This window comes from Mauremys reevesii, linkage group 1 (assembly GCF_016161935.1).
Source record: "Mauremys reevesii isolate NIE-2019 linkage group 1, ASM1616193v1, whole genome shotgun sequence".
NCBI classification, from domain to species: domain Eukaryota; kingdom Metazoa; phylum Chordata; order Testudines; family Geoemydidae; genus Mauremys; species Mauremys reevesii.
The window spans coordinates 187866924-187882916 of NC_052623.1; the positions used below are offsets into that span (position 1 = coordinate 187866924).

At 40.9% G+C, this 15993-nt stretch overlaps 1 protein-coding gene across 2 annotated transcripts in view; it reads right to left on the reverse strand.

The window, feature by feature from the left end:
- Window positions 1-1308: 1308 nt before the first annotated feature.
- Window positions 1309-15993, reverse strand: part of VGLL3 (vestigial like family member 3) — a 36741-nt gene continuing 22056 nt past the window's right edge. For both annotated transcript variants that reach the window (XM_039500206.1, XM_039500205.1), the window contains exons 3-4: window positions 10215-10715; window positions 1309-1900 (exon numbers count right to left, since the gene is read on the reverse strand). In XM_039500206.1, coding sequence (XP_039356140.1) covers window positions 1857-1900; window positions 10215-10715 — 545 coding nt within the window. In that variant the 3' untranslated portion in view covers window positions 1309-1856. The remainder of the gene's footprint in view (window positions 1901-10214; window positions 10716-15993) is intronic.

The following is a 15993-nucleotide window of genomic DNA, read 5'->3' on the forward strand; positions in this document are numbered from 1 at the left end:
TGGCTGGGAGAGTGGTAGCAAAAATAGAATATATGATAGGAATATTTTGAAAAATGAGAGAAAGCTTAAATATATATGTTAAAAGCTGAATGGAGCAAAAAGGCAACATTTTCAAACAATTACTGCATTACCAACTTCAGCCCTCATCCTGCAGTTAGCACTACACAGGCAGACTCCTGACCCCATAAAAACCCCACTGAAGTCAAGGGAGCTCTGTGCATAGCTCCACCTACACCAAGCTAATTGCAAGATTGTTTTTTTTTTAAATATGCAATGCTACAGCTCTTATTCATGGAATTAGTCCTTACTCACACTAGCTTCCAAAGGACTCCTCGTGTGTGTGTGTGTGGGGGGGGGGGGGGGCATCTAGATCAGGCCCAATCCAGCAATCCTCTTGCAAACTTCTGTGACTAAAATTATCAAAAAGTTATCTCAGAGTGGATTCTTAAATGGATAGTCCAAGGCTAAAAATTCATAACTGCCCATGAAGTCCATAGGAGCTGCAGGCAATCAACCCTTTTCAGATTCAGTCCCTAACATGTCTCAGGTTGGGCAACCAAACAATAAGGGACCAGAGATCGGAGGCCGACTTTTGAAAACTTCAGCCCAAGTTGAATTCAATAGGAGCTGAAGGCACTCAAGCAACTCATACAAGCTATTCAGCAAATTGCAAGATCCGGCCTTATGAAAACACTTTGTTTCCACGAGTTGTAGCTTTTTGCAAAACCTGTATTTTATCCTTGAATGTTCACGTGAAAAAAAAATCACTCTTCAAATGGCCTAAACTGAAACTCCTGCCTCCCAAAATTATTAGAAATGTAAATACCAATTTGTGGATGGTTATCACAGAAAAAGGGCCTGATCCAGAGTCCATGGATGTCAATGAGAGGCTTTCCGTTCACTTTGATGGACACTGGGTCAGGCTCAGGCTCCTTTTCTCCTTTAAGTCCATATAAATATTTGGTCCATTTTGAAAGAATGAATGGGTTGAAAATATAGATCCTATAATAAAGGCAGACTTTGCCCCATGCTAAAGGTTTCACACATTTCTTCTCATAGTCAGCACAGCACAAAGCCATTTTCAGAAGCAAGAAAAAGAAAATCTAGACACCATTTCTACAATCTGACAGGCAGGAAAAATATTTAGTAGAAATGTTAAGAGTAAATTATAGCTGTTTAAGCTAGAATAAAGGACAAAAAACTGCAAAATCTTGCAAAACGGAAACAATGAAGGATTGGACTAGCAAAGGGTTTGCTCTTTAAAAAGAAAAGACAATTGAGGTAACAAAACAAACACACAAATACAAATATCTAAAAATAAGCGTTTATACATTTTTTGCCAGTGCTTCTCTGAGAGCAAGTTCTTTAAACAGAACTTAACAATTTTACAATTTTTTTAAAAAAAATACGGAATCCTAAAATAGTCCACCAATTCTTACCCAAACTTTCTGTATTTCTACAAAAATAGACACACAAAGAGCTACAAAAACTCTGTTCCTGAAAGGATGAGCACTGTAGTCAAGGCACAGTCTTTTCCCTACAATCAAGGCTGTGCATTAAAAAACCCACCAGAATGAACAAAACAAAACACTGTTAAAGGAGCAAAACGGAGTTAAGTTGCACAGCTGCAGCAGGCTCAGATGAGGAAAGAAAGAAAAACAAGTTTTTTTTCTTCTATGTTCTGGGACCCAGAAGTGGCCTGCCAAAGAAAAGGCTCAATAGCAAAACCAGAATGACTAGCTCTTCATCTTCTCCCTAGCGGTGTGTCCTCTGCCCCCGTGCAGAAACAGTCAACAGTTTCAATATCATCATCCCAGCTGTGGGGACACTAGCTGGTGCTCAGATGCATCTGATCTTCAGAACCAAGAAGATTCTTTGCTCTTGTCCTGATGCTGTAGACCTAGTTTTAGGGAAGGAAAAAAATGAATTGACATTTGATAAAACATTCCCTTCACCCCAAGAAAGTGAGCTGGGGTATATATATTTCTCAAAATCCTGTATTAATAGTCCATCTACACTACAGCTGTCTTGGGGGGACCTGTTTACAACACTGCTGTCCTCCCAGGATAAGTAAGAATCCCTAAACTGCCTTAGACATCCTTGCATACTTCAGTAATGCTGATAGTTTACACTGAGCAAAACTGTATCATGTTTTAACTTCATTGGGAGTTGTAATCAGTGTAATCTGACAGTGTTGTATTTGTAGTATAGATGGGCCTTCATGGAGCAGAACCAGTTTTCTCACAGAATTAGATCATGGTTCTACTAGAACTTTACCTCTTTTCTAGAACGCCTGATACATTTTAACATTTTAGGATCTCAGAGCCATCTGCAGTTTTTCACCTTGAATAGGGGGTGGCAGGGATTGGGGGGAATTCCAACAGCAGGTGAAAATATTAAGCAATTTCACCTGCTGCACATCAGATTTTTAGCCAAGAATTGCTTGTGCTTTCACACAGGGAAAATAAATGACTTTCAGCTTGAGTTTGGTATGAGTTTCTGATATTTTCCTTTATAAACATCAAGGACCAGCCAATAAATGTGCTGTGCAGGGGCTTTCATGTTATAGCAGTGGAATCTGTGCTGTAATTTGGAATTTATCTAGTCCGGAGGGATTTACTCTTTGCTAGAGTTACATCAGGAGAGAGCTAGCACTTAGACAATACAAAGTATAGAAAAAATACATACAAAAAAACCTTACGTCCTAATTTAGTTATAGCAAAAAATACAAGCTAAGCACTTTGATGTCCTATTACTTTAAGCAAAGTGAGAGAGACAAGTTGGGGGAGGTAATATCTTTTACTGGACCAACTTCTGTTGGTGAACGAGAAAAGCTTTTGAGCTCCACAGAGCTCTTCTTCAGGTCTGGGAAAGGCACTCAGAGAGTCACAGCTAAATACAAGGTGGACATTAAAAGATCTTTCCCACTATAACCATAAGATGACAGTTATCACCATGAGAAATATTCAGCAGCATTTCTGCTCTATACTGAGCTATAAATAGTATTGTCTTCCTATTTAGTACATGAATAGTGCCACTAACTCATCCATTGTAAATTCACCACTGGCCTAAGCAGGTGCAAATTCCCATTTGGCTCCAATGGCACTGCACTCACCTAAGCTCGGGATTTCTTTGGCCATTAGTCTGTAAAAATTAAAGATGGGCCAAAAATGGAACCTCCCATCTGAACATCTTCACATTTCAGGGCTGGGGCTGGTTCCCTAAGGTTGTACCCTCCTGTACAGTTTTTTGGTTTAGCTGTGCCCAAGAACGTCCACGTGAGTTTCAGAATTTTAAACTCACAATGTAACATGTATTGGATCAGACCACTACCTCTTTTCCCCATGAATGTATATAGCTAAACTGCTGATGATCAATAGCACCTCAGAAGCCCAGCTACAAAGTTACTAGTTATCGCTAGTGGAAGAGAAGAACAATATATTGCACCATCCACCAGATGACTTCAAAGAAGTTTGCATATATTTGTGAAAGCTGCAATTGATAGGTGAGGAAACTGAAGCACAGAGAGGTTTCGTGACCGTGATTATGCCAAGAATAAAACCCAGACTGTCCAACTGCCAGTCCTTTACTTTAATCACCAGCCAAGCACTGATCTTCAGCTTAACATAAGGATGGTAGAAGTGTGATCCAGGAACAAATACAGCTTACAGACAAGCCAAGTGAAGCATATGCCTACACTAACCTTTAATAAGGAGACTACTGGTCCCAGGGTGCCAGGTCCAGCTGCCCAGATCTGGATCGAACACAGCATGCTGGGACCTGTGGACTCTGCTGGCCACAATGCCATATTAAAGAGGAGGGAGGTTATTGTTTGCTCCATTTTACATCTCCTACCAAATTCTCATTGTTCCCTTCAGTTAGGCAAAGTTTGGTCATCCCTGATTTAAAGCATCTGTCTTTAAACCTGACCCTAAGATTGAGGGACTTGGTTATGTGATGACACTCTCATTTTGTTTAGGTGTCAAATTTTGCTTCCCTGGGAGTCTCTCAAACACACACACACACACACACACACCAAGCTTTTTTAAAGTTACTTCAAAACCAGCTCCTGTGATTATGTGTTATTTTCCCCTTTTATCTGCAAAAAATATTTTCTAAAACAAGAGGGAGTCATTAGCCAGGCAGACACAATTTGAGGGTAAGAAAGTCAAGTACTAAGGGCTACTAAGAGGCAGCAAAAGAGGGTGTGGGGAAAGGAGTTAATATGGTTCTAACAGCCTTAAAAACAAAGACATATGTTTAAGAGGATGTAGGTTTGTCGACAGAATGCAATAGCAAGGGACTAACTCACTGATCAGCTCCACCCTTTCCACTAGGTGTCTTTGCAGTAAACAGACAGGAATTTTAACATAGATGAGGGAAAGTAATAAAGCCCATGCATCTATAATTCATAACTACTGAAAACAAACCAAAAACTAAAGTTTGACTTATAAATCTTGGGCATGGAACAGTTTACATGCCTTTTCTTCATTATTTCTCCACCTCTTTTACTGGAAGACAATCTGCAGTTCTACCAGCATGCTGTCTCAGTCTAGCCAAGTTTCTGAACAACAGTGCTTTATCCGACAATAGGCTGATTGAGCAAACATTTTTCTTCTTTATAAAAACGTCTTCGCTTGTCTTGCATGACTCAGTATTTCCACATTTGCAGAGAAGTGTCTATCTGTGAAACGCTGGCACTGTGACTAATTACTGCTTGTATTAAAAAATCAGGTCATTTAGAAGAAGTCTAACCCAGCTAGCGAAATTCAAAGACAAACGGTCAAAATTATGGCAGGTGTAAATGGAGTCAACTCTCCTGAAGACCGTAGGCCATGCTCACTTAAGCATGCATTGAATTTGCCATAGTAGCTCCTATATATTTCCAAAAGGAGGGCTGCATAGGCAGCTGGACAAGGAGATGGAAGACTACATTTTATTTGCTTAAATTGTATCTTATTCATGTGATCCTCACCTTTAATATTGAGATATAGACCTTAAATACTCTAAAATCTTCTGTTACGTGGGTGCAGGAAATCTCTTCTTCTACTCCCAGAACATCTGTACAGCAGCAGCGCTTCTAGCACATTCTTAAGGGCTAAACAATCCTGTTCCCATTCCCCTTGGGACTACCAATGGTTCTGGAGGCAGCAGAATGAGTATGGGTCCATTGTACAGGTGCATGGATGGACAGGATGAAGGATGCCTACACTCCCTGCATGCTGTACAGCACTGTTCTGCCGCAGGCATGCTGTATCCAGTGCATGGGTGGAGGTGAGGAGTGGATTCTGAGGGTGGGGTTGGTTGGACCACAAGTTCCAGCAGCCATTCCCCAGAACTGGGAATCAGGGCAGTCACAGCTTACTGCAAAGTTGTGACAGCTGTGGAGCAGCTTTGTAGTCTGAGGGGTAGGGTGAGGATTCCCCATTCTCCTGGGACTGTGCCTAGGTGCACAGCCAAGTTGCTGGACCTGCACATAGACAGGGATTTAATCCAAGCAAAAGTCTCAAAGATGCCCACTAGGGGTCATGGCCTAGTCAATGGCCTCTCTTTACATAGGCAGTGATCTGCAGCAAGTTCTGGCAGGCTATTCTGTTAGAGCCTGATATAAAGCTTATTGAAGTCAAGGGAGCAGAGACTCAGGACGAGTTGCACATAATGCACCATAACAGTAGCGAGTCAGTTTCCTTCAAATTCTATGTCTTGGGCTCTCAAAACTTCAGTAGGGCACTATTCACCGAAGGCCAGCAGTTTATAATGTATTAAGAGATTTTGATTTTTCTTAAAAATTGTTTAAGAAAAAACCCACAGTGCTAAAGTGGAAGTTTATAGGTGTGTTAATTTTCAGCACAACATGTGGGGATTAAACTACATTTAATGGGAGTGAGGTACCTAACACCCCTCCCCACCCCCCGCTCCCTCCAGCATCACACTAAAACTGAATCCATGAAAGTGTAAGAAGATGTGCAAAACAGAGATCAGTACTTTACTGAATCATTGTTCATGGAGCTAACAATGTTCTGAATCACAAATTCCCGGGGTGTTGATAATATACAAAAGAATCCCCTCTTCATGACTTTAGTCACTGAAGTTTTTTGGCACCATCTACTCATGAGACCAGAGATCTGACTCAGAACAGCAGAATTGCAGCAGTGTTGCTGGTATTGGTAAGATTACAGGTTGGTCTCCTCTGGTGATCAGAACACCCTCATTCAACATAATTCAGCATGAAGAATTTTGCAAAATATTTTTTTATAATCACATGTGACTGCAGCAAAAGAAGTGTGGCCCACAGTAATTATTAGGAAAAGAAGAACTGCTTAAATTGCATGCCTATAAAATGTATGCCAAATTATTTTTTATATTAAAAATTTAAAGCTCATGGGATGTGACACGACCACTATAGAGGTAGATGTCCTTCTTTTCACCAAAGAGGTACAAGCAATGACAGCTAGAGTTCAAGTTTTCCTGTCAATATGCCTCTATCCTGTTCTGGATGGTCCATCTCTCTGTAAGAGGTTAGTTCATTCTCCACGGCCATTGAGTTCGTCACCTCTCTGCTGATACTGCCAGCATGTTTGCCAATTAATGCCAAATGTCATTATCCTTACCCTTATCCACTTAGAATCAATTTTCAGGTAGGTCCCTGAACAGTCGCCAATTGATATAAACTTTGTTGCTGCCAGCCTGAGCTAGATGTGAACTACTGATTTAGAAGTGAAAAGCTCCATATGCCATTACTATTCTCCTGGGCAGCGCACTCCTCTTCCCATAAAAAGTGATAAAAGGATAAAAGGTAAGGTAGTTATAGTCAACCCATGGCCTTAGAATGACATAGCTTTGGGGCTGCATATGAGGCTCTGTGGGAGTGCAAGCACGTGATTAAAGCTCCTTTGCTCTGCTTGATCTCATGCAGAATGCCACTCACAAGAGCACTCTCCCATTCCACACAACTCAGGCAAAGCCGGAGGAATCAGTTCCAAGCCATGCCCTTTCCAACAACCAGAAAGTGGGTAGAAGGGAAGAAAAGAGAGAGAGAGAGAGAAAATATTGAATAAAGTCATAGAGAAAAGATAATCATGATGCAACATCCTCCCATTGCCTTTCAATGTCTTCATTGTGTCAATACACAGCTATGTTGAGTCATGATGATGCAAATATTGCAATACAATGTTAGACTGAGCCATGAGCCATTACTCTGTGTTCCCCCCCGAATCCCCCATTTATAAAGGGTTATACATAGTGCTTAATTTGTGCCAGGGCTTGCCAGGGTTCAGCCCTGGCACCTGTAGGCTTGGCAATTCACAGCCCCAGCACCTCTGGGCTTTCTGCATCCGTTATGAAAATAATTAAATAATTGATTGAGCCCCGGAACCTCTTTCATTACAAATTAAGCACTGGCTATACACCAAACTGGGGACATTCCAGTGACTTTGCATGATTGTGTTTACAGCATATGGCATTCTGAATAGTGAGAGGTAAGTAAAACATCTGTCAGTTTGAATCCTGATGTTTCTGGCCCGATTAAACTAGTAAGGAGGTGCCAAGCTCTATGCCCTACGTTGCACAGTTAGCACTCTGTTCTCAAAGAAAAGAGTGAAAGCAATTGGTAGGTTAAAACTAAAAGTTTAAAATGAAAATGAATAAATACATAAATAAGTAAAATAAAAACCAAGTAGTTGGCAAATCAGCTTCCCACCAGTTTGCTTTAAATACAAACAATCCGGACCTATGGAGTAATCCACACCATGATAAAAAAAATGGTTTTCCTGATCTATACTTCTTTAAATAACTCCCTATATCATCCTCAGAAAGTTGAGTCAACTGCCTGACTTCATAACTGTTGGAATTGCTATCATGCTGAATCAGCCCACTAGTCTATCATTGGCAATAGCAATTTGCTGATGCTTCAGAAGGAGGTAAAACTCCCTCATTAATGTAACTTGCCTAAAACCACGTCATATGAGGAGGAAAATATTTGTTCCCAATCCTGGCAGATTATCAGTTTACAATGTGAAACATAATTACCCTTGTATCATCTGCACTGCTGCAGATGCTACTAATGTCCATAAAATTGTCCAGTACTTTAAATAATCCTGTTATGTTATTTTTCTTAATTTCTTGAGGCAACAAGTACATAAGAACGGCCTTACTGGATCAGACCAAAGGTCCATCTAGCCCAGTATCCTGTCTTCCGATAGTGACCAATGCCAGGTGCTTCAGAGGGAATGAACAGAACAGAAAATCAAGTGATTCATCCTCTGTTGCCCATTCCCAGCTTTTGGCAAACACGGGTTAGGGACACCTGGTTAATAGCCATGATGGACCTATCCTCCATGAACTTATCTAGTTCTTTTTTTAACACTGTTATAGTCGTGATGAAGCACAGTTTGACTATATGTTGCATAAAGGAGGGTTCTGGCTGGGGTCTGCTGAGTTGCAACAGTTAACATAGGAGACAGAGAGAAAGAAATGTTAAAGAGATTTTTAGCAGTTGACTTTAGCTTAATTATAATTGGGTTTTGGTTTCATGTTATTTTGACTGAAAAAGATCCGACAGTGTGTTCATCTGGCACAAGTCTTTCCCACCTGTTCTTTTTCCCCCGACACACATTAAACAAAGTAAGAGAGTGGATCATATTCTAGCAAATAGATCAATCAACCAGAGGTATGAAAAACCCTCCCTCAACTGAAATCCAAACAAACATCTCAAGGAAAGGGGAGCTGGAGGAGCCTAATATTTCTTCAGTGACATAATTGCATGGAAGGGATTCCAAAAGTAACATATGGTCTGCACTGCTGTTGACAGATAACAGATCAGATAAACACCCATCCAAGAAGGAAGAGCATGACAGTATAAATGAGCTCTATGATAGTAATTGGTCATTAGTGCCCTGCACACATGCTCCCATACAGATGCTAACAGTGGTGCTAGACTGCTACTGAAATTGAAGTTCCGCTACAAGAAGGTGTAGCTACACTACAGCCTGTGGGTCAGGTGTGACCTGTAGTACAGTAACTCCTCGCTTAACGTTGTAGTTATGTTCCTGAGAAATGCTACGTTAAGCAAAACAATGTTAAGCGAATCCAATTTCCCCATAAGAATTAATGTAAATGGGGGGGTTAGGCTCCAGGGATATTTTTTTTGCCAGATAAAAGACATCATATATATATATATATATATATATATATATATATACAGTGTAAGTTTTAAACAAACAATTTAATACTGTACATAGCAATAATGATTGTGAAGCTTGGCTGAGGTGGTGAAGTGAGAGGGTGGAGAAGGGTGGGATATTTCCCAGGGAATGCCTTACTGCTAAATGGTGAACTAGCACTCGGCTGAACCCTCAAGGGTTAACACATTGTTGTTAATGTAGCCTCACACTCTACAAGGCAGCATGAATGGAGGAAGGGGAGACAGCATGGCAGAGAGAGACAGAGACACACACGTGTGTGTGTGTGTGTGTGTGTGTGTGTGTGTGTGTGTGTGTGTGTGTGTGTGTGTGTGTGTGTGTGTGTGTGTGTGTGAGAGAGAGAGAGAGAGGTGCACTGCCCCTTTAAGTACACTGACCCCACTATAAGTACACTGCCTTTTTAACAGGGGTAGCCCTGTTAGTCTGTATCAGCAAAAACAAGGAATCCTTGTGATACCTTCTAAGGTGCTACAAGGATTCCTCCTTGTTTTTGCCTTTTTAAGTAGATCAGCAAGTTGAGACAGCAGCTGTTGCCAGCAAGCTCCCTCCATCCTCAGCCATTGTGTCCCCCTCTGCTCTGTGGATGGAGTAAAGGAGTGGGGGGCAGGAGCGGGGGGGGACACACCCCGACATTAGCACCCCTCTCCCCGCAACCCTCCCCGAAGAAGGCTGCAAACTGTTCCATTTTACAGAAGGTAGGTGTGGCAATCAGGCACCCCATGTACAATGACTACATAAACTTCCTGGGCACTTCTTTATGAATTCATTCATTATTTCCTGCAAGATTTTTTTTAAAAAACAAAATGCTTCTTGTAAATCATTTCGCTGGGTCGGGCCAAATGCTTTGGGCCCAGTTCCTACTGAAAGTCAGTGAGAGCATCAATAGGAAGAAGTCACAACCTGAAAGTATTTGAAAGATTTGATTAGAGGCTCTGATTTAAGTGCAGAGAATCTATTTAGTCACTGCAAATAACTCCAGTTAGTCAAGCCACAGAAATGAGCAGATCACCTTACCTGTGTCAAACCCGAAGCTTGGCACAATGTCCACTGTTCCGTGAAAGGCTCCAGCCCATGCTGAGGTAGCACTGGTGACAGTAGTAGGATCTGTCTTTGTCATGTCACACTGTGGAGCAGGAATCCTGGCTGCACGTACTGAAGGCATCAATAGGGATCCATACCGTGGGTCAAGATGAGAGCCGGGGTGGTGATGATGCATGTGTGGATGGGGGTGATGGTGATGCATGTACACATCATGCATGTGTGCATATGAAGGGCTAACCTGAGATGCTAAAGGATAATGCCAGGATTCTGATGCAGTAGAGGGAGGAGGTGGGGCAGTCTGATGAAGGCCGTGTCCTGGCCAGCTGCTTGGATCTGCTGTTGGGAAGGTGCCTGGTGCAGTGACTGGGAAGTCAGGATGGACTCCACTCAAGCATGGCGGAGGTGGAGGCTGATAAGAGCTGGTCCAAAATGAAGCTGGAAAACTGCTCCGTTGGCTTGAAATTGTTGAGCTCTCTGGAAAAAAAAAGTATAAATACTGAAAGCAATTGACAGATTAGAACTACCAGTTAAAAACAAAAACACAGCACAAGTAGCGGGTGAAGTAGCTTGCCACCAGTTTGCATTGCACAGGAACAAGTCAGGACCTGTGGAGTAGTCCATACGATGCTCATCAAATGGTCTTTCTGATCTATCCTTCCTTAAATAAGAAGTTAGATTAAGAACAGGAGTACTTGTGGCACCTTAGAGACTAACAAATTTATTTGAGCATAAGCTTTTGTGGGCTATAGCCCACTTCATCGGATGCATGCAGTGGAAAATACAGACCTAAAAGTCGCAATATTACAACAAAAAACCTTCATAAACAGACTCCAGTGATAGACTGCTGAATTGGAATTAATTTGCAAAATGGACACCATTAAATTATGCTTGAATAAAGACTGGGAATGGATGGGTCATTACACAAAGTAAAACTATTTCCCCATGTTTATTTCAACCCCCCCCCCCCCCACACACACACACTGTTCCTCACACCTTCTTGTCAACTGCTGCAAATGGACCATTTTGATTACGACTACAAAAAGTTTCTCTCCTGCTGGTAATAGCTCACCTTAACTGATCACTCTCATTAGAGTCTGTATGGTAACACCCATTGTTTCATGTTCTCTGTGTGTATATATATATATATCTTTCTACGGTATTTTCCACTGCATGCATCCGACGAAGTGGGCTGTAACCCACGAAAGCTTATGCTCAAATAAATTTGTTAGTCTCTAAGGTACCACAAGTACTCCTGTTCTTTTTGTGGATACAGACTAACATGGTTGCTACTCTGAAAGTTAGATTAATATATCTCAAGGACAGCAGGAACCCTTATGATCATCCAGTTTGATCTCCTGTACATCACAAGCCATGGAATCTCACCCAATGATTCTTGCATCAAGCTCACAATTTCTGTCTGAACTAGAGCAAATAACTTAGACAGAATCCAGTCTTCATTTAGAGACTTTGAGTGACTGAGAATCCACCACTACTGCTACAGTATAAAGCAGGGGTGGCCAACCTGAGTCTGAGAAGGAGTCAGAATTTATCAATGTACATTGCCAAAGAGCCACAGTAATACATCAGCAGCCCCCCCCATCATCTCCCTCTCCCTCTCCCAGTGCCTCCCGCTCACTGACAGTCCTGCCGATCAGCCCCTCCCTCCCCGCACCTCCTGATCAGTTGTTTTGTGGCATGCAAGAGGCTCGGGGAGGGGGAGGTGAGAGGGCACAGCGGGCTCGGGAGGGGGCGGGAAGGGGTAGAGTGGGGGTAGGGCCTGTGGCAGAGCCAGGGGTTGAGCAGTGAGCAGCCTCTGGCCCATTGGAAAGTTGGCGCCTGTAGCCCCAGCTCCGGAGTCGGTGCCTATACAAGGAGCCACATATTAACTTCTGAAGAGCCGCACGGGGCTCTGGAGCCACAGGATGGCCACCTCCGGTATAAAGCTTTTCTTAGATGGTGAATAGAGATGTCTGAAATAGACATTTGCTACTGGTTCTGTATATGGATAATGGCAGGATAAAAGATCTTGTTAAATTGATTACCTTGTTAAATTGGTGGGGTAGATCATGCATAATACATCTTACGTTACTTCCTTATAGAATTGCAATTTGGCTCTAAGTCTAGTGTATGATTGCCGTTATCCTGCAACTTTACTAAAAATAAGGTATGCACCTCAAAAGCTGCATGCAAAATAAATCTGTGTTTTCATATTCTGAGTCCTCTCTCTGTAAAGTTACCAACAAGAACTTTAGTTTGTTACACACCTTTGGGTGAACTCCAGCTATAAAGTAGGTTAATAGGACAAACTATTTAATTGGAAGTGGATTCAAAATTCTGAAATAAAAGACCTATCTACATTCACAATTGGGGTTCAATTTATGCTTAACGAGAATTCCAATACCATTGTATCATAAAATCACATTTTAAAATTCCCTCTTTATAAGCAGTGGTTAGTGTTTTTGATGCAGTGACTAATACCTCCAATCTACTGGCTTTCTTGTCAAAAACTCACGTTTTTAAGTATCACTTATAAGAATAGCCCCATTTTGAATAGAGGGGTTTTTTGGCCAAAGATTGAAATACTTTCAAATATGGGACTCCACCATGTTATGAAAGAACACAGTCATAAAAATATCCCATGGAGGAAAAAAAGTTGGTGAAGTTTTATGTTTGACCGGTCAGGGAATCCTCTGTGCCCCATATAAAGTTTATAACAATACTTATATTAATTGAGAACTATTCATTTTTTACCAGGATCCCCAAAGAGACTTGTGTGAGGACTTCATTAAAAATGAATAGATGCTTCAAAAACCATTAAATTGCACTCTGCTTACTTAAAAAAAAACAGTCTTAAAAATAAAAATTTTAAAATACTTTGTCTGTCTGTCTGCACCATTAAGACATATTTATGGGCTGATTCAAGGTCCATTAGAATCCTTCTGTTGACTTCAGTGGCTTTGAATCTAGCCACTATTAATAACTTTAGCTTATTGTATATGAAATAACTTCTATAATTGTTCGTTCGTTTGTTTTTTTGGCAAACACTATATGCACAAAAGCAAAAGTTACCTTCATGCCAAACTGCTTTGAATGTTACAGGGCTATTTAGTAAAATACTCCATGTGCCTTTATTTAATAGGGCTGCATTCCATTTTTATTTTTATTTTTTTTGTAATCTTCTCCTAAAGCACCTGGTATTAGAAGATAATAAAGTGCATCAAAAATATGACTGATGTAAGCCTCACTAAACCCCTGGGACATAGGAATTGTCTCCGTTTTACAAATGGGCATACCAAGGTAGAGAGTTTAAATAACTTGCCTGGAGAGTTGGCAACAGAGTTTAACTTTTTCTCGCACCCATATATTCTCCCCTGTGACTGTATTCCTCACTCCCACTGCTTCATTCTCATTACTAGATAATACACCCTTATTTTATTCAGTTCATTGCCAGTATTTTGAGGAATCCATCCCTGTTTTGGGGGGGGGTGTTGGAAATACTGCGGCTCTCATCAATGCTGACAGGCTCCAAATCTGAACAAACCCATAAAACAAACAAAACATACACACACACAAAACCAAACAAATTAATGTTCAACTGCTAGGCTTCCCTTGGATAATTCAGGTTACTAACAATGGGGCAAAAACCTTCAACCACTACATTACCAAGCTGGCTGAATTAATGATGGCAAAAAGTTTTAATATAATTGATCTACAACGGGTATCGAGTAGATCAAATATCTGGTTGTTGCAATGCAGTTCCCACTGAACAAGTCCACCAATGGCAGTTGTTGGCTCTTGTTGTCAGACTCAGTTGAGAGTCTCAGGGACAGAATGGTCCAGGGAGGTCTCTGGTGGACAAGGTGGTTCCTACCACTCAGACTGGAAATGTATCAGTGGAGAAGTTTGCACTTCTGCTGCACATGCTGTCACTGCTATGTGGATAAACAGGAGAACTATCACGCCAGCATTTTTTATGAGCACTATGTAAGCAAATGACACTAGCAACAAAAATGTCTATTATACATTGTATGAGCCTTTCAGTTGAGCCACATCCCAAAATAGCACACATGGGAATGTCGTTTTCCACTGTAGTTGAAAGTTGTTCTTTCCCCTCACTTTTCAGAATGAGTGAACATAACCAATAGTCTTTACAGACACTACAGTGTCAGATACCTATGAAAGAACCTACATCCTAAGGTGGCATTTTAATGGTGAGACAATCATTTGGGCAGGGGAGGTGTCAATTTGGCCATCTGGTTGATGTCAACCTGACACTGTCCCTATGAAAGAAAACAAAAATACCAATCAGCTTACATTGGCCTCCATAAAAAAAAAAAAAACAACACACAAACCATTTGCCAACGGATATACCACAGTTACCACAGTCATTTCCTTTTCTAAATATGAGGGGAGAGGTGCCAAGAGGACTGCAATATCTGAGATACCAGAGCTGTAAACTAATGGAAATTGTTAACTTTTTAATGGTGGTCAGCATGCAGTGCATTGCACTGAAAACATACCAGGCTTCCATGCTAAGAAAGGAGACAATTATTTTTAGACTTCTCTGCAGTACACTAATACTCTTCAGTTACTGCTACCTGAGAAAAACTTTCAGTTATAAAGAATAATGAGAAAAAATACCATTAATCTTAAAAACTTCTTCCAATGTCTATGCCCAAGATTTCAGGGAATTTTAAAGAACCTGTGTTATTCAGATTTCTTAAGAACAAAAATATCTGACACTGGTGCTAAATTAATTTTGGTTCAAACTAATAAATGATTTTCTTATAGATTCATTTGACATTCAAAAGGATAAGAGTTGTCACTTTGGGGAGGATGCCTTGTATTTTGCACTCTTTCTTACTGATGCAAAATACAAGGCATCCTCCCCAAAGCGGCAACCCTTATCCTTTTGAGTGCAAAACTCAATTCACAACTAGTGCGTCGCCCCCAACTTGAAAGCAGGAGCTCTTTAAATATTTCCTGGATCCAACTGTTATGCCTTATTCAGGATTCAGAAGAGATAATGCAGGAAGAATAATGTACAATACACTCCTACCCACTCCCAAATTTTTCTATGTATCGTTCAACAAGGCAATTATAAATGCACTGCTTATTTCCTTTGCTGACCTTTCAAGGAGTTTGTTGACTAAGTAATTGAACGAAACTCCAAAGTACCCTTGATTATTATTAATAATGTTAACATCTCCAACCTAACAAAGCATCAACTTCCTCCATACAAACTAATATGCATTAGCTAACTAGAGCACATTAACCTTAATGAATGAACTGGAAGATTGAAATATCAGAGTGACTATCTTTTTTCCTTCTTTCAAACTAGTATGCTGAGACATTAGTTTGGGCATGACAAAAATCCATTTTATCCTAATTTCTCTTGAAAAACAAGTATGCTACTTATTTCTCTGACTATAAACTGCAGAATTAAAGAGCTCTTTTCAGCATTCCACTGGGGCACCTTTACTCTAGCTGAGCTGGTGCAAAGGAGCCAGAAGAGATGCATACCCTCCTTTTCCTCCCCCATCCATGGAATACTTTCAGAGCAGAAGGATCTTTGCAACAGCACTGATTACATGGGGTATTCTGTGTTAAAAGGCAATACTGGATGAGGCATTTTTATGCTGGGCTATTCTGTACCCCTGCAAAGCTCCATAGGGGCCATGGATACAGCTGATCAGGAATTAGTTTTGAGATTTGAAAAAAAAATCCTATTCTGTACTGGGACAAACTCAGC